We start from the raw sequence: 23,160 nt of genomic DNA on the forward strand, positions 1-23,160 counted from the left end.
CTTGTAACTGTATTCTTTCATCTGCATTCTGCAGAGATCACTTTCTTTTCATTAAGTCTAAGGAAAGGCCTGTACTCCTAAAAGGTGAATCCCACCTGGTGACATTGGCATGGGCTGAATTAGGGCCTAGATGAAGAGTTCTCTTTCTAGGCTCATAATTCCTGGATTCTATTTTTTCCTTTTAAAAAATATAATATAAATAAATAAAGATATAAATACATTGATTTTTCAGCACTTCTTTCTGCTCTCCTTTTTTAGTTGAGAGAGGATAAAAAGAGTTCCCTGAGAACACTCAGCAGTGTTGATCTGTGGTGCCTTTTCTCTCTCTCTGCTAGTCTTTAAGGACCCCAGGTGGCATTTAGGGGGATGTACTAGGTCTTGGTTGTGACTGCTTCCATGCATTTTCACAGAAGCAACATTCCTTTGTGTGTCTCTTTTCTAAATTGAATTCCATTCCCATTCACCTCTCTTGCAAGTGAGAAATGGGACTAAAGGTACTTCTTAGACCCCTTTTCTCTACCAAACCTTCAAAATCAGTGTCCTGAACTTGTCTACCACCTGTATTTGACTTTTCTCCCCATAGAGTGAAGTCTGAGGCCATCATTGCACGACGTGAACCCAAAGAAGAGGTGGAGGATGTAAGCAGCTATCTCTGTACAGAATTGGTATATTTCATTATTAAAATGCCTGGGATTGGGTGGTTTTGGGTATGTTTGTTTCCTCCATACATTCATCTTTCTGTTAGTTATCTCCATCTCATCATTTGCTTCCTCTTATAATGTCTATGTCAAGCCTTCAATCTATAATGTCTCCTGCCAAATGCCACAATGACTTTTTCTTACTAGAGCCAAAACTTAATTTTTGGTTATGTCTCAAAATATTACTTTCCTGCCCCCCAAAAGCTGGGCAAATTCAATGAACTATGGCTTTCCCCACTTAACTGGTGTGCCAAGTGGTATTCACACTGATAGGTGTTGTAGTTTTCAATGTAATTGTATATAGCACTATTAAATAAGAAAGATTGTCAGTGTGGGCCACACTCAGTAACTTCATGGGCTTTGGACCCAATAGCATGTTTGCTGAAGCTCCATGTTTCTTTGATTCCTAGCTAAGGAGTTTGTTCTCAGTATTAGAGCAACTTTAGTTCCCTAGGTGGTGAGGTCTTCATTCTTCCCTGTGAAAAGACCCAGAGACCAAAAGAGGCAGATTCCATGAGACAGTTCTCAGGACCCCAAATGGAGATTTTCTGACAGTCAAGCAAACATGTCTGTAGATATTTAGACTTTAAGGTCTATGCCCTAAAAAGCAATAGCCTCATCTCATTTTCTAGGTTGAGTATTAATTGACCTCACCAAAGACCTTCCCTCTTTAGTTATCTTCCCTTCCACAAGGTGAAAATGGTGAACTGACTGGAATAGTAACTACCCAGGAGAAAGCTAGGAGGTATGTACAGCCTAGATGGACCTAGGGATAGGAAGGGAGACTAGTCTCTCTTTTTGTTACTTGCATCAAGTAACAAGAAGATTGAGGAGATTGAGGTTCACTAGAGCTCATCCCAGGTGTAATTTGGACAATTTTTTTCTTTTTATAAAGCGGAATCTTCTTGGCCCAGGACTTTTGGGACTTTATTGATCTTCGTGTATATGTTTCATTTTTCTTTCCTAATTCTGTGAAAAGATGTATTTGAGAAGGAGCAATCCTAGTTACATGTTGGGTAAAGGTTTCCTCTCAGAGAAATCAAACCAGTAGTTGTAAATCCTCTAGTTGGAGTAGCCAACCTAGGTAGACAGAAGTATTTTAGGTCCCCTTCCCTCATTTGGCAACAGAATTACTGAAGAAACTCAATGCAGCAAAAAAATCAAAGATTGTTGAGTGCCAGCATTTCACTTGAGCAGTGGGTAGCATAGCTAGGATCCCTGCTGGGTGTATTGTCTGTTTTCATCCATAATCACTATTTCCTTCCTATCCAATCTCCTAGAAATTTTAGGAACGTAGGTTATATTGCAGGATATATAGTGCCATTCTATATTAATGAGTAGTACTATTTCTATTTATTACCTTGATCTTACCTAGACCCTACATGAGCCCCTTTCTAGACCTTATGTGAACCCCTATAGAACCTAAACCTATCACTTTCCCTAAAATGCCTTATTTTCTAATATCTGTTTAGCTACTAATTTCCTGCTTGGAACTTTTTGGACCCAATGTGAGATAGTGGTTTGGAGAAAAAGATACCCATTTTATCATAGAATTTAAATTGGAAGGGGCCTCAATGGTCATCTAGTCTGACTCATTGAGCAGGAATACCCTCTATGGTATCTCCAATAAGTAATCATCATCTAGCCTCTGTTCAAAGACTTAACTGGTCTCCCTCTACCACTTCCCTAGGGGAAGATCCAGAGTTTGATAATGAAAAGATGAACTTGGCTCTTGGAATTCCTATAGCCTAGTGACAGAATTCCTATCCCTTTGCATTCCAGGTACTCTCATTTTTAATTCCCTTCTCTCTCCCATGAATTGCCTCTCGTTGCACTTGCTGAATATCCATGGGAGATCTGCATTGGGTCCAAGCTGTTCCCTGACAGTCTAACTCCTTGCCCTGTGCACTATGGCTAATGGTAGTGTGGTTAGAGTAGCTTTAGAGCTAACAAAGCTATAGCACAAATCAAGAAGAAACTAACAATGTGTTAATAAACTCCTAGTTGTTTCTGTACTAACTTCAACCCCTTCCCTCTCTCATTGGCTGAACAGCAGTGCTCCTCCCCCCTGCAGGACAACATTCCCATTGCCCAGCGTCGCCGTTTCACCCGGGTAGAGATGGCCCGTGTCCTTATGGAACGTAATCAGTATAAGGAGAGGCTGATGGAGCTCCAGGAAGCTGTGAGGTGGACAGAGATGATCAGGTAACACTAATGAGCCTCAGACACTGCTGAGAATAGGATATGCTCTCCAGAAAATGCACGAAGATTATTGAATCTCCATCTCTCCTTCTAGAACTCTCCATCTTCCCCCTCCTTCTCATCTGCGTTTCTTTGTTCAGTTTGATCTTCAGGTGCATCTCCATATTGTATCATGTAGATTCTTCAGCACTGGGAAGAGAGAGACTTCATCATATCTTATTACTGCTGTCATTTAGTACCTAGTGAAATGCTTTGGCTTCAGGAAGCCCTTACTAATAAGTAACAGAATTGGATCATGAAGTAAACTTGATTCTTGCCTTCTGCCTTTCCTCCCCTTGCATCCTGTAGTTGAAGATAAGTTAAATTGATTGGGAGCCTAGAAAAGATCTTGACTAGCTTTGTGCTGTACCCAAAGTCAATGGGAGTCTTAGAAAAAGTTCATCTCTCTCTCTTGATGTTGGGCTTAGTCTGGATCTGCATGAGAAATCTTCCTTAGCTTGAGACCTCCAGTAAAAGGGAAGGTTCCTTTCCTTGGGGCTGGTTGATCCATAAGCCCTGATATGCTGAAATAAGGCATTTAATGTAGTTTACTTACCTGACCCAAGGCCTAAATCACTATAGCAGTAGATAAAAGAAAGAAAAAACTGAATGAACCAGTGCCTGTCCCAAAGGCAGTTTAGAGAAGGCCTTAGTCTTTGCATGAAATAAATTTAAGTTGGCAAGACCTCACTTATGTAGTCAGAGGAAGATCTCAGATCTCACCTAGAAACTACACCCTGGAATTTTCCCCTTATGAGTGAGTTTGCTTCTTAACAACTTCATTACTTTTCTTCCTTTCTAGAAAACTAAGAAAAAAGGGTTCCCAGAAAAAAGGTGTGTTTCTGGAGTCCTTTCTTACTTGGTCTCTTTCTTTCTCTCTCTCTTTAAAAAAATTTTTCAATTTTTATTTTCCGTTCCAAAATCTCTCCTTCCCTCCACCCCCTCCTTCAGCTATTGAGAAAGCAAGAAATACAATACCCATAATATAAATGAAATCATTCAAAACATTTTTATATTAGTCTTAATGTGGGAAAAAAGAAAAATGAGCACTTCAGTCTGCACTCAGAGTCTATCAGTTCTCTCTCTAGTTTTTGGTATTGGTGTTGTTCAGTCATTTCAGTGTCTAATTTTTCTTGACCCCATTTGGGATTTTCTTGGCAAAGATACTGGAGTGGTTTGCCATTTCCTTCTCTAGCTCATTTTACAGATGAGGAAACTGAGGGAAATAAGTTTAAGTGACTTGCCCAGGGTCACAGAGCTATTTAGTGTCTGAGGCCAGATTTGAGCTCAGGAAGATGAGACTATCCACTGTGCCACCTAGCTGTTCCTCTCTAGAGATAGAATTTGAGATAGAATTATTTTTATTATTTATTATTTTCAAATATTATTATTTGAGATAGAGATAGAATTTTTCATCATGGGTCTTTTGGAATTGTTGTAGATCATTGTATCGATCAAAGTAGCTAAGTCTTTCATAGTTGATTATCGTACAGTATTGCTGTTACTATGTACAATCTTCTCTAGTTCTGATCACTTTGCTTTGCATCAGTTCATATAAATCTTCCCTGGGTTCTCTTTGATGCTAAGAATGTTGGACATTGATGTCCTGCTTATTTGTCTACCACTCTGTAGAGCTGCCTCAGGGGAAGCAGTATGGTATAATGAGAACACTAGTCTGAAGTCAGGAAAACTGAGATGTGGTCTTTGGTCTGCTATCACCAATCAGGAAACACTAATGCCTTAATGAACAGTTTCCTGTAGCTGCTATGACTATTCCAAAGTTTTGTCTTCAATACCTGGAGCCATTGTGCCATTGATTGGAAAGCAACCTGTATTACAGTCCACAAAAGCTCTTCTATCTACACTGCCTTTTTCCCCAGGCTTCCCTTCACCCTAGATGTTGGGGTTTTTTGCTTTTTGGAGGGGGGATGGCAGGGCAGTTGGGGTTAAGTGACTTGCCCAAGGTCACATGGCTAGTTGTTAAGTGTCTGAGGCTGGATTTGAACTCAGGTCTTCCTGACTCCAGGGCTGGTACTCTATTCACTGCACCCCACCTAGATGTTTATTACTAAATTGAACTTTACTAAAGTTTATTATATATAAATTTTATTATATATTATATTTTATTATATAATAATATATATTATATTATAAATTTTATTATATATTATATAAACTTTATTACTAAATTGAACTAAATTGAAATAGGAGCCAGTGGGGGTAGAAAGTAAAGGAAAAAGGAATAGCTCCTACTCTCCAAAAGTTTATAGGCTTCATGGAATCATATTTAGACCTCATCCTGCATTGGCTTTTTGTAGCCAGAGGTGAAGCTAGTAGAAGAAGTAGAATTGTCTTCTTTTAGTTTTGGTAAGTGCCCAAGATGAATAGTTCTCTGCCTTTTTCTCTCTGCAGGGCATCCCGAGAACACCCATCTGTCCAGGAGAAGAAGAAATCAACTATCTGGCAATTGTGAGTCCTCAGGGTCAGAAAGTAGAGCGTTGTAAATGGAATAAGCCTTCATGGCAGTCAGGAAATCCAGGTTCTAATCCTGCATTACCACTTTGGGCAAGTCACTTCCCTTCACCAGACCTTAGTTTCATTTGTAAAAGAGAGCTCAACTTTTAAGGTTCTTCTAGCTCTAAAATTCTTTGACTGTGGAGAAAGGTCTACTGAATGGGGAATAGGTAATCAATGGATTCTTATACTAACATTTTTCCCCATGCCTGTCTTACCTGCCCCAAATCTCTGTTTATAGCTTCAGCCGCCTCTTTAGCTCTTCCTCCAGCCCACCTCCTGCAAAGAGGTCCTATCCATCAGTGAACATCCACTACAAGTCACCCACCACAGCTGGATTCAGCCAGCGCCGCAGCCATACCATGTGCCAGATCTCAGCTGGCAGCCGCACCCTGGAATTTTTCCCTGATGAGTGAGTTTACTTCTTGACAACCTTAACTTCCATTATTCTCTTTTAGACAGCTAAGAAGAGAGGCAGGAGTTTTCCCATATCCCTTTCTTTCTCTTTGATGCCAGAATATTGAGCATTGGTGTCTTATTTATCTACCTCTTTATGGAGGTGCCTCAGGGGAGGGAGACCTGCCACACAGTGTAAGGAGAGGAAGGGACACCAGCCTCAAGTCTGGAGACCTGAGTTCTAGTCCTGGATCTGCTAGCAATCAATCAGTCAGTCAGCATTAAGTATCTGCTGTATGCCAGGAACTGTTAGGTGCCAGGAAATACAAAGACAAAAGTGAATCAGTCCCTGTCACTGGGGAAGACAACAAGTACATATATAAGTATATACAAAGGCTATACAAAAGTACAAGGTAATTGAGTAAGAGAAGGCATTAGCAGCTAGGGCAAGATAGATTTGTTTTGTTGATTTTCTAGACTTAAGAAAATGATGGAGTTAAAATGTTAATAATGCAGATTATCCTGAAAAATATATCATGCGTGTATCCACCCCCCACACTCCCAAAGAGCCAATTGTTAAAACATTTACCACCATACCCCCTTGTAGGTCCCAACCCTAGAAGACACAATTTCAAACGTGGTGATCTTAATAGTTGAGTGAAATACAGCATGACCTATAGGTTAGGGTTCTGTGGCACTCATTCATTCATTTATTCATTTTATTTGACAAGCATTTATTAAGTGCCTACTTTGTGCCTTGGATGACCCTTTATATACTGCAAAGAGCCAGGCATCAGAAAGCAGGGCACTTGAGTAGGAGCCTGTTCTGGGCTGTAGGATTTTGTCCCTGACTGAATTTCAGGACAAGGTTTCAAACTCATCTCTGACATGAGGCTTCTGCAAACTCTCACCTGAATAAACTTCATAGTCCATCCTCTTCCTTTCAGAAGAGTGAACCCTTTCAGTTTATCCTTCCAGAGCAGTACTGAGGGTTTTTTTAGGCCAGACCTTTACACCAGACAGAGCTCCATGTTAGGGCTAAAGCATCAGGCTTCTCCTATTCCCCACCCGCAGATTACTCCCAATTCAGTAATCTGAGTATTTTATTTCCACTGTGGCTACTGATATCTGACCAATTCATTCTTTTCCTTCAAACCTACTTCTCAACCCTTGGCCTCCATTTCTAACCATAGATTGAGAAGAACAGTTGTCTGGGGGGCATAGCCAAGATGGCAGAGTAGAAGCAGGAGAAGTACAATTGTCATTTCTCTTCTCAGTGACTGCACATCCTCAGCTCGGAGGGAACAGAAGCGTGAACAATACCGACAAGTCCGAGAACACGTACGCAATGATGATGGGCGACTGCAGGCCTGTGGCTGGAGCCTTCCAGCCAAGTATAAGCAGGTAACCCTCTTCACCCCCCTTCACACGTTACACACATTACACACATTACCTCTGCACAAGTACAGAGAATCACACCTACCCAGCCACATCCTGCTCTAGAAACAGGCAACCCTAGCTTTGGGGGGAGAATGTCAGAGGCAGAGCTCCCTTTGAGTCCATAGATACTTTCTTATTTGGCTAGCTTTAGCCTAAACAAATATATGAAAGAAGCAATCAGCTAGTAGTTAGTCTATTCTACTTTGGAGATAGGGAAAATCAAGGAAGCCTGTGTTGTATGTGGGGGCATTGAAACTGTTCATGGGTAATGCAGGTTCATGTCCCAGTCGGATGCTCAGCAGTCCTTCCTCCCTTTCTTTCCACTGTTTAGACCTTCAGCCCTATGTAACTACCATTTCCCATCATCTGTTGGAAGCCTAATGCTACCCATATGATAACTTCACCCTAGACCTTCTCTGGAGATGGTTATGATAATAATAATTTGAATTTACTTTACAGATTTTATCTGTAATCTGAGGGTGGGGAATAGATTTTGTCCTAAATGGTTACATCAGTTTAGATTTAGATTCTGAGTCTCCCAGGAAATAGATTAAGCTAGAGAGAAAGGAGTTGCCTGGAGGTGAAAACCAAAAGAGTAGAAGAAAGGCAAAGTGTAACAAGAACAATGAAGAGAAACCAGTGAGGAAGTGGGGAAGCTCACTTTCAAGGCCTGGGCCTTGCTGTAGGCCAGATGCATTTGTATCTGGCCCCAAAATTGAATTAGTTCCTTTCACCTTCTCAGTTGCCCGGATTCTTCTGAATATCTTAGAGAAAGAGAACAGCTACATTTTCCTAAGATTTGGGCCAGCCCAGCCCTAGGTTGAGGGGTTTCACACTTCCCTAATTCCCACCATCTTTTTTTTTTTTTACAGTTGAGTCCCAATGGAGGCCAAGAAGATACCAGAATGAAGAATGTGCCTGTGCCTGTGTACTGCCGCCCTCTAGTGGAAAAAGACCCTACCATGAAAGTAAGTGGCCCATGGGCCAACTACAGGAAAGGGATAGGACTATAAGAGGCTTTTTGGGGGAACCACTTTTTCTCTTTCCTAAGGTCCTTGGCACGAAAATCAAAATAACAAAATCTGAGAGTTGGGAAGGACCAGTACTTCAGAAGCTATCTAGTTTACACTGGACCTGTACAAGAATCCCATTTGCAGCATACCTAGAAAATAGTCCTCTAGCCTTTGCTTAAACACTTGCAGTACATTTCATGGCTAGATAGCTCTGTGAGGAAGTCTAACCTTCTTCAAGCCTTGGTTTACATTCTCTTCCCTTTAGTTCTAGTTCTTCATTCTAGGGTCCAGTAGAACTAGTTTAACCCTCCTTCAATGTTAAAAGCTCATCAAATGCTTAAAAATAAGCTCCTATGTTAAACCCTGAGTCTTGTCTCTGGGATGAACATCCCTAAATCATTCTGCCAGTCATCACAATAGGATATGATTGTGAAGACATTTGCCATTCTGAGAGCTCCTCTCTGGACGCTCCCATCTCATCATTCCTGAAATGTGGTAGCCTGTTGCCTCCTCATCTTGTACTCGTGATGGTGCTTTTTGGAAGCCAAGCATAAGACAACGTTTCTCCCTATTAAGTTTCATTTTAGTAGCTTAGGCCTAAGCATTAAAACCTATTTAGATCTTTGGGGATCCTTACCTTTTCACCCAGAGTATAAGTTCTCCCTCTCAGTATTATGTTATTTGCAGATTTGATGAGGATCTCACTTGTGCTTCTGGCCATGTCATGGATACAACCATTAAATGTCACAGGACCAGGTATAGAAACCTGGAAGTCCACTAGTTATCAAACCAGCTCTAAATTTACCTAAGACTATTATCCAGCCAGCCCACAGCTCTCTATTTTCCATAGAAATGGCACAAGAGACTTTGTCAAATGCTTTGCACAAATCAAAGTAAACAATTCCAATAGTACCCCCAGTCCATCATTCATTAGATCTTTGACTGCACAAATGTTTGTGCTCTATCCAGTGATGCTGGCCACAGTCTCTTGGCTCTCTTTCAGTCTTTGTGACTCTTGTCCACAGGCCCCTAGAACTTCTCCACAAAGGATGCCTGACAACCTGCCTGTAGGGCTCTTTCCACTATGTGGATGCCTGCCATGGCAGTAGGTGGATTGTAAAGTGTCAGGATTGGGCCGCTTACTCTTCTAATCACATATCATTTTGATGCCTTCTCAGCTCTGCTTCTTGGGCACAAATTTTTAAAAAATTTATTAATTTATTTATTTTTAGTTTTCAGCATTTACTTTTATAAGATTTTGAGTTCTAAATTATTCCCCCTCTCTCCCCTCCTCCATCCCCAAGATGGCATGCAATCTGATAAAAGCTATACATGCTTGGGTGCAATTCTTTGTTAGCAATGTGTGCTACTTACTCACACTGTGCACCTCTCTGTTGCCCTGCGGGTAACATACAGCTTTATTGTTCAGATAGTTCTAGACTTGATGAAATAATCAGAGTACCATTCAAAAACAGGAGCATCTCAGTTATTTCTCAATTTAGAAGAATTTCCTTTGGCATTTGATTCTGCACTGGACATCCTCCTTGACAGTGATAAATACCTTCAGGAAATGTTTTCTGCTTTCTGCTCTGCTTCATATTAGCAATCATTAGGTCATCAAAGAAAATTATCTCAGTTGTTATATCTTTAAAGGAATCATTTTGACATATGTATGTATCTTGTTGAAGGAGGGCCTTTAAGGTGGTATTTTGCTCTACCAAATTAAATGCCCTTTATAGTCAATAAGAACACTGGTATATTACCTTATTACTCCTTTCAGTCCACTAGGTGATTGTAAGTATGTGGTCTCCTGTAGAATATCATTTGCAAAAATCTTCTTGTTTCCTTTTTATACCTTTATCAAGTTGGCCCTTAATGCATATGTAGATTATTCTCACTAAAATTTTCTAGAGACAGGATAATAGGCAAGGACTGATGTTTCTTCTGAGGTATTAGCAGGCCTCTTTCCTTTAGATACCTTGAAAAGGAATTCCTCAATATCCCCCAAATTATGTAACCTCTGTCCAGCAATCTCCCATTTGTCTTTTTGGTCTTCCCATCCTAGTTTTCTTTGGTGCCATTTTTGCTTCTCTATAAAGAATCATTAATGGAAAGAAAATTGCCATTAACTCCTTTATAAATCTTTTCCCTTTTCTTGTATGTTTTAGTCCACTCAGTTTCATCTTTAAGTGGTTTTGGAATGGTTTTGTTTAATGAGTCTCTCACCATGCTTTTTGTAGTCCCCACACCAATTTTTGATTTTTTGGTTTTTTTGTTTTGTTTTTTTGCCTTTTTGGAGGTCAATTGGGGTTAAGTAACTTGCCCAAGGTTACACGGCTAGTATTTTGTGTGTGTGTGCGTGGGTGTTAAGTGTCTGAGGCCAGAACCGAACTCGGGTCCTCCGGACTTTGGGGCCAGTGCTTTACTCACTGTGCCACCTAGCCGCCCCTCTTGATTTTTTTGACACAGTTTTAGACATAACCTTCCGCCATTTTCTTCTGGAAGATTTTATGAATGAATTTATGTTTTAAACCAGTATTGACCTTGGCAAGGCTTTCCACTTGGCAAGGAGGTCACGATTTATTGGCTGAGGCATAGATTATTTTAATCTTCTAACTGTAGTAGTTAATATACAGTCATTAATTAGAAAATGTCAGTAATCTGTTCCCATGGCTGCCTTTTAATCCATTCCCCTTTTTTAGCATTTGTAGCTTTAATTTGGTTATACGGCTAGAGTCATCTCAGACAGCTTTCCCCTTTCCTCCTCATTGTAATTTTTTTCTCTTTGTATATTCAGAACTTCATTCTTGAGAGCTTCCTATCACTCTTTTTTTTTTATATATAAGTAATTGGGGTTAAGTAACTTGCTCAAGGTTACACAGCCAGTTATTTCTGGGTGTGGTGCTAAGTATCTGAGCCTGGATTTGATCCCCAGGTCATCCTGACACTGGAGCTGGTGCTCTTACTCGCTGAGCCACCTGGCCGCCCCTCTTGCTATCACTCTTAAGATAACTTCCTACAGCATTTTAGTGCTTGGGGGCCTGCCATCCTTTTCTTTGAATCCTCTAAAATCTCCTTTATTTAATTTTTTTTAACTCTCAACTTAAACACACACTCCCCAATCAGCATTTACATTTATATATGTGTATATGTGTATGTGTGCATATATATGTACATACATAAACAAAAGAACACAAAGAAAATTACATAGGAAAGCAATAGTGACCATTTCATACCACTTGTTTTTTTTTTTAAAAGATTATAATAAATTCTCCATTTCTTTCAAAACTCCTATTTGTGCTTCCTTTGAACTTCCTTCTCTTTTCCTCTATGCATTTTAAAAAATATTTCAGTGGCCTTTTTTTTGTTTGTTTGTTTTTATCTCACTGTTAATCTCTCCCTCTCACTGCCTCTCAATTAAAAACAGAAGGAGGGGATGGCTAGGTGGCACAGTGAAGACAGCACTGGCCCTGGAGTCAGAAGGACCTAAGTTCAAATCCAGCCTCAGACACTTGACACTTAATAGCCATGTGACCTTGGGCAAGTCAGTTAACCCCAATTACCCTGCATTCCCCTCTCCAAAAAGCCAAAAAAAAAAAAAGACTGAAGAAAAACAAAGAAGGAAAAAGCCCTTGTGACAAATAAGCATACTTAACCAAAACAAATTCCCATATTGTCCATATCCAAAAACTTTTATCTCTTTCTGCACCTTGAGTACATCACCTGTCTGTCAGGAGATAGGTGACATGGAAACACGATTGGTCATTGCTTTGATCAGAGTTCTTAGCTTTTCAAAGTTGTTTTTCTTCATATTGTTGTCCTTGTATAAATTGTTCTGGTTCTGCTTATGACTCTTCATCAGTTCCTACTTTTCAGGAGTCTCTCAAATCATTTCTTTTATCACTTCTTGTAACAAAATAATCTATTACATTTATATGATACAATTTGTTTAGCCTGCCACTTGATGGGCACCCCCTACTATTACACTTCTTTTCTTTTCCTCTTAGTCCTCACTTCATAATCAAGACATTCATTTTGCTTACAATTATTCCTTCCCCTGTTATCAAATTTTACATAGTTATAACTTTTAATAGTGCAAATTTAAGCACATGCAATCACTTCAGAAGATTCATTGTTCACACTGAGACCTGGATATGCATCAGCTGGAAACAAAATAACAGTGATGTTGGTGGTAATGATAATAATAACTGATGTTTGTATAGAGATTGCTTAAAGTGTCAGATACTTTACAATTGTTATCTCATTTGATCCTTACAACAACCCTGTAAGTAGATACTATTATTATCTGCATTTTACAGATGGAGGAAACTGAGGCAGACCAAGGTTTAATGACTTTCCTAGGGTCAAGAGTCTGAGGCCACATTTGAACTCAAGTCTTCCTGACTCCAGACTTGACACTATCCACTGCACCGCCTAACTAATGGAGAATAAATCCAGATATGTGACAGACTTTTAGGAATAGTGTCAAGAATGCTGGAGCTCAAGATGAACTGAGGCTGGTGAAGAATGCTAAGAAAAACCAAAAGGGTTTGGGGGGGTGGGGGAGCATGCTGGGAAAGGGATGGGAGCTGTGCTTGAGATATATGTGGTATGATAAAGGAGGAAAAGTGAGTAGAACTGCTCAGTTCTTATTTTGCTTGTTTTTTTTTTCTCTAACGAAAATGATCTTTTTGGAAAAGGCAAAGAAAATGTGTTATAAGGAGTTGATATCCAAGATAAGCAGGGAGATAGTAAGAGTAGACCTAGCCACCTTTAAGGTCAAGGTCCAGATGGGGAGACTCCTCAGACGGGGATGTCTTTCGTTCTACACTTTTCCCTCTGGTTCAAATTGATATGAACAGTTTTCATTTATGATTTCTTGTAATTTAATCATGATTTTCAGGGAGTCAGCTAGGGAGTCTTTTTTTTATTTTAAAGCAATTGGGGTTAAGTAACTTGCTCAAGGTTACACAGCCAGTTACTTTTGTGTGGGTGCCAAGTATCTGAGGCCAGAACCGATCCCGGGTCTCCCAACACCAGGGCTGACACTCTTACTCACTGTGCCACCTGGCCACCCCTAAGCAATTGGGGTTAAGTCACTTGCTCAAGGTTAAACTGACTTGGAAAAATAAAATGGGGTAAGGCATTTTATAGCAAAGACAAATAACAAATAAATATTTTGTGTGGGTGTTAAGTATCTGAGGCTGGAACCGATCCCAGGTCTCCCGACTCTGGGGCCGGTGCTCTTACTCACTGCACCACCTGGCCAACCCAAGTCAGTGATTCTTAAGTTATTTATCCTTGCCTTATTTGGCAGGCTAATTGTTTTTGATAACATATTTTCTTCAGTTTTCTTAGTGTTCTTATTTTGTTCTAATAGTTTTTGTTGCCTCATTGAGTCATTGATTTCTATTTGGCTTATTCTAATTTTCAAGAATTCTGTTACTTGGACCAGGTTTACCACTTTCTAAGCTATTTATTTATTCTCTTTCTAATTCTTTCCTCCAACATTTTCATTTCTTTTGTTATATGTTGCTTTCATTTCTTTGGAATATTCATTTAATACTTGTGGAAAATCCATTTTTCCTGTAAATCTGTGCTTACAGTTGTCATGGAATTCTCTCTTGAGTTGAGGTTTTTGGGGCATGTTTGGGTTTACCAAAATTCTTTATTGAGGTTTATTGGATTTTCCCAATTTCTCCAGCCTTAGTTCCTGAATTAGGTCTTTGTGTCAGAGCTATGTCCTATCTCCTACTACGCCTTTAAGGTAATTCTTGCTTGGTCAGACCTGAGTCACCCGTGTACCTGCACTGACCTCCACCTACTGGGATTAGGCTGCCCTGGGTCTTCAGAGTCCTCCCAAAACCAAGTGCTAGGGACCTTAGAGCCATGACATGTTGTGGCGTGGTAGCCAAGCCAGCTCCCACTCACTTGCTAGGTCCTTCCTATAGGATTTTGTCAGTGCTGTTCTTGCTGCTTCCATAAAGGCTCCAGGTGTCTCTGATCATCTCTTGGTGTGTTGGCAGTCTGCTGGTTTGCCTTCCTTGTCACTGGCTTTGCTGGCAGCCTTCTTTCTGATTGCCTGTGGGCTTCTGTCTGACCTTACCTGCAGTTCTCAGGTATGAAGAGTCATTGTAGTTGGTCACTCGATTTTTTTAATCAGTTCTGAATCTTAATGGTGCAGATTTTTAGGCTTTTGCTAAAAATGGGCCTGATCTGCCTGCTACTGTTCAGGTAGCCATCTTGTCTGGAAGTCTCTAAAATCTGTGATCCAGAAATTTAGAAATACAAGGTGTTTCTGACTTTTCCTTCCCTGGCACAAATTCTAGGATAGAATGGACAGTTCTTTGCATGTTCCTGGTTCTCTTGGTTAGCAAGAAATCTAGTCCAGAAAAGCAATTCCCCTTAATTAGTTCCTTCATCTTTTGAAGGCTGTCAAAAATACATCCAAAAGGGGGAGCTAGGTGGCACAGTGGATAAAACACCAGCCCTGGAGTTAGGAGGACCTGAGTTCAAATGTGGCCTCAAACACTTATGAGTTGTGTGAGCAAGTTACTTAACTCTGTAGTGGACAACTGAGAAAGCAAGACAGCAAAACCAATTATAATTTGATAGGAGTGTTTATTAACCGGCTGGTGACTGCCTCTCAGAGGGAAAGACAGCAGCGAGCTTTCTGTTAGACATAATTTTATAGAATTTATAGAATTTTATATTTTTTTAAATTAAAAGATCAGCCTCCTCTCCCCACTTCTCTTTCCCCAACCTCCACTGAGAAAACATGAGAAACAAAATCCTTGTTACATATGTGTATAGTCAAGCAAAACAACATTTCTCATTTATCATGTCTTAAAAAAATATGTCTCAGCCTGTACTTTGAAACCATCTATCTCAGAAGATGGGCATCATGTTTCATCATGAATCTTCAAGAATTTTGGTTGGCCAGTTTTTTAAAAATACAAATAATATGGATATTATATATATTTGTTTGTTTTAATCGGCCAAGATCTGCCTTCTCATGCTCCCACCCCAACCCCTTTTCTTCTTTGAGAACACAAAAAAAAAAACCACTGCATACATGTATAATCATAACAAATTTCTAGCATTGGTTATTTCTTAAAACATATTTGTCTCATTCTGTTTCCTCATTAGTCCTCTGCAGTTGGCCATGACACTGATAAGAGTTCATTACCATAGTATTCCATCACATTTATATATAGTAGTTTTATTCATTTCCCAGTTTATGGACATCCCTCAGATTCGTATTCTTTACCACATCTAAAAGAGCCATAGATATTTTTGCACATCCATAGAATTTGTTTTGTTTATGAGTAATCCCTTTCTTAATCTGCCCTCTTTTTAGTTCCACCTCCCCACCTTTTACCCATTCCTTTCTACTTCCTTGTGTAAAGTGTATTTCTGGACCCAACTTTGTGTGTGTGTGTATTCTTCCTTCTTTTGACTTGTTCAAATGAGAATACCATTCAAGTGTTAGTCACTTCCTCCACCTTCTCTTCCTTGTTTATATAGATGTCTACTTATGTACTCTCATTATATGAGATAATTTTCCATAGCCTTTCTTTGCTTCCTATCCCTACCAGGTTATTCCTCTTCCCTCCTCTTCCATTCTTTTCTTTTCTTTTTTTTTTTTGGAGGGGGAAGGTAGGGCAGTTGGGATTAAGTGACTTGCCCAAGGTCACACGGCTAGTTTTTGTGTTAAATGACTGAGGCCAGATTTGAACTCAGGTCCTCCTGACTCCAGGGCTGGTGCTCTATTCACTGTGCCGCCTAGCCATCCCTCCATTCTTTTCTTAAGACCCACAAGACAAAAAAAAAAAAAGAAAAACCACTCCTAGGCTTTGTCTATTTGGACTTTCTCAGTGGACTCTGATGCTAGAGTTCAGAGGGAATACTTATCATCTTCCTGTATTTGAATGTAAGCAATTTATCCTTGTTTAGTCCTTTATCATTGTTCATTCATGTTTAATTTTTTTCTTCTCTTCACTCTTGTGTTGGAACTTCAAAGTTTCTCCACAACACTGTTCTTTTCATTGGGAATGCTTGGAAGTCCTCTATTTTCTTAAATAGCCATTTTTAAAATCCCATAGCATTATGCTCCATTCTTCTGGGTAAGTTATTCTTGGCTGTAAGCTTTCTGGAACATCGTATCCCAAGGCCTTGATCCCTTCATGGTGGTCACTGCTAAATCATCTGTGATCCTAACCATGTTGCCTCAGTACTTTTCTTTCTCTCTAACTGCTTGCAGAATTTTTTCTTTGACCTAGAAGCTCTGAAATTTGACTGTAATGTTCCTGGGAGTTTTCATTTTGGGGTTTCTTTCAAGAGGTGATTCTTTGTATTCCACCTTGCCTTCTGCTTCTAAGAGATCTGGGCAGTTTTCTTTTAAGATTTTTTGAAAAAGAGTATATGGGCTCTTTTTTTGGTCATGGTGTTCATGATAGTTCAATGATTCTTAAATTTTTTTCCTCTTCACCCTGTTTTGTAGGTTATTTGTCTTTGCTACAGTGAATGCAAATCCATATTAGAATCTTTGGAGATCTGACTTTAGGTGAAAAGTCTGATATTAATGGGACATTCAAAGGTGGAAGATGGGCTTAATTTAGTGCAGTGAGGTAGTCAGACACTACCCCATGAGATGTTATGAACTCTCTGCCACATCAAACTGTGATTCCAGTTAAGGAAGCCAGGTGTTGGAGTCAGTAAAACCTGAGATCAGATCCTGCCTCAGACACTTAGCAGCTGTGGGACCGTAGGCAAGCCACTTAATCCATCTTCAGCCTCAGTTCCCTTATCTGTAAAAGGGGGATAATCATAATATTTAACTCATAGAATAGTTATAAGAATCAAATGAGATAGTATATATGAAGCACTTTACAAACCTTCAAGTAGGATATATAGTTTAGCTATTATCATTATAACCCAAACATGTAGATGCTGGGGGTAGAGAAACGAAAAAAGAGAGTCTCCTCAGATAGCCACACATCCAGTCTGTTTGTATCCCCAGCATTAGCAGAGTGCTTGACACATAGTAAGCACTTGACAAATGCTTTTTCATTCATTTATTCATGACTACCCTAACTAACCCTAAATGCCCACCTTTTTACCTATCCAGTTACTTTTTTTAAACAAGGTATACTGTTCCAGAACCATATTCTAGTTATAGACCTATTCCACCAAGTCTCAGAGATACATGTGGTATCAGATTTGCCTCTTTACTTTAGGCTCTCCAATTTACCCTGCTTGTTACATATACTTTGTACAGTTGTGTAAAGACAGCTGAAACCATGGGTATTATTGCACTTTGAGAATATCTGTTACTACATCTTGGCAGAAAGACAAACATTACACACTCCCTGCAGGTTGCTACAAAAAAATCTCCCTGTTCTTCATACTCTTTGGAAGCAAGATCCTCAGCCCTTTATCTATGTTAATAACTTAGATTTCATCATTACTTAATAAATATCTGACCATATTATCTTCCTTCACTAGGATGCCCAGTCCCTCCATCTCTCCCTGTTTTCCCAGTCTATGACAGCCCTGTTGTGGCCTTTTTTTCTAAGTCAGCCACTTCAGCTATACCCTATATTTTATTCTTCCTTTCTTCCTTACCCTTTTGTTGTTCACTCTTTACCAAATTCTAACCTTGAGGTCCCCCCACCAAACACCCTCTCTGGTGTGCTATTCTCATGCTTTAGTGATCCACAGGTTTATGTTATGTAATCTCTGTTGGGCTCTCACCATAGCACAGCAATTTTTAAATTTTTCTTAGATTTGACTAATTCTCCAAAGCAGTGATTCTAAACAAGTTTCATCACCCTTCCCCACCCCCATTGCCTTTCAGCAGGGGATATCACCTCTTACTTTCCTGAGAAAATAGTCAATATAACATGAGCTCCTTTTTTCCATACCTTGTCCACAACCCTCTTCATCCTCACCTTTATTCTGATTTCTTTTTTTTTTTAGTTGACTTTTTTTTTATTAACACATATACATTTACTTGTCTTCTGGCTTGTTGAAACAGTAGGTTAGACAACACTTGCCACAATAATGTCTGTCAAAATGGCTAGCCATAAAGACTGCAGCACCACATTCATCAGAAGGGCATTCTCGTCGAAGGCAGCTAATCTTGCCATTCTCATCAACCTTATAGTACTTCAGAACAGCAACCTTAACCTTCTTTCTCTTATGCTTGTTTTTTTGGGGAGTGGTGTAAGACTTCTTCTTTCTCTTCTTGGCACTACCATGAAGCCTCAGAACAAGATGAAGGGTAGATTCCTTCTGAATGTTGTAGTCAGACAAAGTACGTCCATCTTCCAGTTGCTTGCCCACAAAAATCAATCTTTGTTGATCAGGTGGAATACCTTCTTTATCCTGTATCTTGGCCTTGACATTTTCAATAGTATCAGATGGTTCAACCTCAAGGGTGATGGTCTTCCCCGTCAAAGTCTTCACGAAGATCTGCATCGTGGCACTGGGTCCACCCGGTGATGGCGGATCTGAAAGAGAGACCGCCCCCGCCAATTCCTTTATTCTGATTTCTGAGGAAGATAATACAGTTCCTTCTCCTTGCCAAGAACAACCCATCAGCTTATGTCATGGATCCCATCCCTGTCATTTCCTTTAAGTGCTTTCTCCCTTCCTTCCTCCCCCCCACCCCCCGCCACGTCTGCACTATATCAGGAAGAATTAACTATTTTCATCATCTCCATTTCTTCATCTCTCACTTCCAAACACCTTGCAGCCGGGTTTATGACCCTAGCCCTGATACTGTTCTTTACAAGGTTACTAACTGTCTTTTAACTGTGAGATCGAATAGAGTTTTCTCAGTTTAATCCTACTTGTCTCTGTAGCTTTTGACGCTGTCAACCTTCCTTCTTCCTAGATGCTCTTTTTCTCTCTTTAACTTTCCTTTTTCTGTTCTGTAGTTGTGCTTCTCTTCCCTGGGTGACCACTTCTAAATTTTCTTTGCCTGGATTATCATCCATTATCCATCCCTTAAGTGTCCCCCCCCCAGAGCTGTGTCCTAAGCCCTCTCCTATCTCTCTGTGTACTCCTTTGGTGCCCAGCAGAGCTCCCACTTCCTAGTTGGAACTTCTCTCGATCCTGAAAGTATTCGTGCTGTCTCCCACCTTTAGTTATCTTGTGTCTCTTAGACTATGTATATAATATATATCCCTCTAGGAAAATAAAAACTTCTTAAGGGCAGGGACTGAAGATGTGATTGCTGAGCTACTGGTGGTGATTTTCAGAAATCATGATGATTGTCAGAAGTCACAACCTAAACTAGAGGGAAGAGAGTGGAAACTAGGGTGTGTTCAGTGCCTCTTAACGTTCCAGGCACTGTGCTTAACACTTTATAGTGATCTCATTTGATTCTCCAACAACCCTGTGCCTAGTAAATGTTAAGTTCCTGAAGCCAAATTTGAACTCAGGTCCTCCTGACTCTAGGGCCAGTGCTCTATTCACTGTGCCAGCTAGCCACCCCAAGTTTTTTTTTTTCAATCAGCAAAAATTCACCTTCTGCCTTTCACCCCCTCCCCCAACTGAGAAAAACAAAACACAACACCTGCTACAAACATGTGTGGTCATACATTGTTTGTCCTTATGTGCTATTATTCTCTTTATGGTTCTCTGGGACCTGCTCACTTTCCTCTTCATCAGCTTGGACAAGCCTTCCAGGCTTCTTTGGCAGGCAGACTTCTGGAGCTGTTCTTTGTGTGCCTCCCTATTCAGACCTGGGCTGCAAAGAGAATTTTTTTTTCCCATGGATACCCCAATCAGGATTTGTTCCGATGCATTTTCTACATCTGTTTGAAGGGGTTCAGGGGAGGAGGGGCTCTCGCTGTGCTTCCTGCTACTCTGCCACCTTGTCTCTACCCCAGAATTCTAGAACATATTAAAGAAATATTTGATGAATAGAAAATATCTTGACAGGCTAGAACATTCAGCCAGGAAGATGAAATTTAAGAGAGATTTATATAAAGTTGTATACTTGGATTCAAAAGTGCAAGAATGCACGTCAAGCTCAGAACAAGGTAACAAACAGTGTGACATGACACATTCATCCTAGGTCATATTAAGACTGTCATCATGATGTCTTTGAATGGGGTTGTGATAGTACTGTTACCCCCTACCCTGCAAAACTATATCTAGAGTATCACCTTCAATTTTGAGTGACACATTTTAGGAAGATCCTCAATAAGCTGGAAGCACCCAGCAGAGGACAGTGAAACTGGTCAGGGACTTTGAGTTCAAGAAGAGAGGGAATGATTAGCTTGGAGAAGGGACTCAGAGTGGGGACATGATAACCCTCTTCAAGTATCTGAAGAACAGTTGTGTGGAAGAGAGATTAGATTTCTTGTGGAAGGCCCCGGAGGATAGGTCAAGGAGAAGTGTTTTTAAAGGGCAAAGGGGCAAATTGGGGCTTGATGTCAGGAAGAGGTTTCTAATGACTTGAACTTTCCACTGGTGGAGTGGGATGCCTTGGGAGCTAATGTGTTTCCTCTTACTGAAGGTCTTGAAGTAAGGATTGGATTGACATGTTGATATATCTTCTCCTTTTTCAGTGGCCAAGCCTTAGCATCTTCATCTTTTCTATTTACTTTCCCTCCAGCTATGGTGTGCAGCTGGGGTCAATCTGAGTGGATGGAAGCCAACTGAAGAAGACTCTGGGAATGGAACCAAGCCATCTTTGGGTCGTGACCCTCTGACCTGTGACCGTGAAGTGGAAGGAGAGAACAAGAGTAATCACACATCTCCAGAAAAGAAGAAGGTCAGGACCTCAGAACTGGCTTCCTTCCCCCTTCTGCACATATATGAACTAGAATTAGTCCACATACCTCTTATTAACCATCTATGGTGTAGTCAGTTGACCTCTGATTTCTTAGCTGGGTGCCAGAGCGCCAAGTCTGCTTTGGGAGTTCTCTTAATTCTTGCTTGGGGGGACCTCCAGGTTTCCTGCCATCGAAGCTAGTTTTTTCATCCTGCTTCTTGGAGGAAGTCGAGTGTGTGAAGGGATGGGGCAGGTGGGAATAGGAGGACTGGTTCAGATGGATCACATGACCATTGATTAACTTCCCAGAGGCTGTGAGCTCTGAGTGGTCTTCCTTGGGTCATCCTTGTCTAGCTTTTGTCTAATAACTTGGTCTTGCTTCTGCTGCTTCCTGTTTTGTCTGAAATGGTATCTGGAGCTCTGAGCAGCTTGTGTATGTGCTCTGCAGGGGAAGGAGCTGCATGAGGTGGATGCCCCCTCCAGTCGAGTCTGGATCCTCACCAGCACCCTGACCACAAGTAAAGTGGTAATCATTGACGCCAACCAGCCAGGCACAGTGGTGGACCAGTTTACTGTTTGCAATGCCCATGTTCTCTGCATTTCCAGTATTCCTGGTAGGTACAAAAGTTCCCCTGGATAAAGTCTGGCTAGGGAATTATTCCCTCACTTTCCCTTAGCAAATTCAACTCTCGTCCCCCACCCACCAACCTGTAACTCAGCCAGTCAGTGCTTTCCTTCCTTCCCTCAGACAGTTTAACCTTTATCCTTCTGTTCTTGAGAACAAGAAACCAGACTCAGTAAGACTTGTGGCTAAAGTCCACAAGGAAATTCAGCCCCTTGTAGAAGCCTTTGGCCTCCCATCACTTCTCCCTCCTATTGAGAAACTTAGCAGATCTCATAGCTTCCTTGTGAGCTGAGTGGGAGCAATTTCAGTGGTCACACCTTAAGTTTCTGGGGGGAGAAAGGTGGTTGAAATTGGCATAGGACCAAGCTTCAATTTATATTCTGAAAGAACATGTGCCTTTCAATCTGGGACCTTGGGAATGTGATTCAAAGGATTTGTCAGCTCATTAACATAGGAAGCTGAATCTCTGGTAGAGGGGTGTCTGCCTGGGCAGAGGGAGTTGATGGGGATGGGGGCTGAAGGTGGGCAGTGGACATATAACTTTAGAGCATATGTGATGGGATATAAGATTTGTCCACAGAATCAGATATACGGCTAAATTATTGTTGGCAATCTCCCCCCTTCAGCGGCCAGTGACACTGACTATCCCCCTGGTGAAATCTTCCTGGAGGGTGATATGAACCCCGAGGATTCAGGGGCTGATGGGGTCCTAGCTGGGATCACACTGGTGGGTTGTGCCACCCGATGTAATGTGCCACGAAGCAACTGTTCCTCTCGTGGAGATACCCCTGTGCTGGACAAAGGGCAGGGTGAGTCACTGGTTCTGGATTTATTGTGCATGCTCAAACTCTTGGCTTTTCTTATAGAGCTTTTGGGTCCCTGGGGATGGAGGCCAGCCAAAGCAGCAGTCTCCTCTTCAGCTTCTCTTGTAGCTCTAGGGGATCAACTGGAATCCTCCAGGCTTCACAGACTAACACTGTGATGTCTATGTCATGGTTCTCCCCTCCTTCCCCTCCCCTGAAGTAGCCTGACCTTCACTCCTCATTTGTCCCCTTTTCCTCTAATGACTGTTCCTCCATCTTACCTGACACTAGCACTTCTCATTGTTTTCTTTAGGTGAAGTAGCCACTGTCAGCAATGGGAAGATCAATCAGTCTCAATCCACAGAGGAAGCAACAGAAGCCACCGAGGTGTCGGAACCAGGACCCAGTGAGACAGAGGTGGCCTCTGTTCGTCCTGGAACCCTCACTGAGCATGTCTTCACTGATCCAGCCCCGACTCCGACTGTGAGCAGCCAGCCAAGCAGGTGGGGATTCTGCAGCAGCTCCACGGAGAGTTGGGTGCCCTTCTCTGCCGAGAGATTGTAAGGTTGAGCCGTGTGAAGCAGTGAGGAGCTAAAGGCTCATCTCCTAGGGAATGGCACATTGAACAGGGCTTTGGCTA

General features: G+C 41.1%; 2 protein-coding genes across 29 annotated transcripts in view; one reads left to right on the top strand and one right to left on the bottom strand.

Annotated features, from left to right (window-relative positions):
• MAPK8IP3 (mitogen-activated protein kinase 8 interacting protein 3) overlaps positions 1-23,160 on the top strand; it is an 80,878-nt gene that overhangs the window by 52,409 nt on the left and 5,309 nt on the right. For 12 of the 28 annotated variants that reach the window (XR_011163237.1, XM_069108948.1, XM_069108967.1 and 9 more), the window contains 10 exons: positions 584-665; positions 2,752-2,903; positions 5,352-5,408; positions 5,695-5,865; positions 7,127-7,253; positions 8,162-8,257; positions 20,934-21,092; positions 21,541-21,706; positions 22,344-22,526; positions 22,834-23,023. Coding sequence is in view for 27 of the 28 variants with exons in the window: in XM_069108948.1 (XP_068965049.1) it covers positions 584-665; positions 2,752-2,903; positions 5,352-5,408; positions 5,695-5,865; positions 7,127-7,253; positions 8,162-8,257; positions 20,934-21,092; positions 21,541-21,706; positions 22,344-22,526; positions 22,834-23,023 (1,383 nt within the window). In the remaining variant the exon portion in view is untranslated. The remainder of the gene's footprint in view (positions 1-583; positions 666-2,751; positions 2,904-5,351; positions 5,409-5,694; positions 5,866-7,126; positions 7,254-8,161; positions 8,258-20,933; positions 21,093-21,540; positions 21,707-22,343; positions 22,527-22,833; positions 23,024-23,160) is intronic. The other 16 variants (XM_069108974.1, XM_069109008.1, XM_069062441.1 and 13 more) reach the window with 5 other exon arrangements.
• On the bottom strand, positions 18,267-18,864 carry LOC138141807 (ubiquitin-ribosomal protein eS31 fusion protein-like). The gene has a single exon (XM_069062664.1). The coding sequence runs from the start codon at positions 18,782-18,784 to the stop codon at positions 18,314-18,316; it is 471 nt and encodes a 156-aa protein (XP_068918765.1). The 5' UTR covers positions 18,785-18,864; the 3' UTR covers positions 18,267-18,313.

The sequence above is a fragment of the Petaurus breviceps genome, unplaced genomic scaffold (assembly GCF_028583685.1).
Source record: "Petaurus breviceps papuanus isolate PSGF00001 unplaced genomic scaffold, PetGlider_PUasm1.0 138, whole genome shotgun sequence".
In the NCBI taxonomy this organism is placed as follows: Eukaryota; Metazoa; Chordata; class Mammalia; order Diprotodontia; family Petauridae; genus Petaurus; species Petaurus breviceps.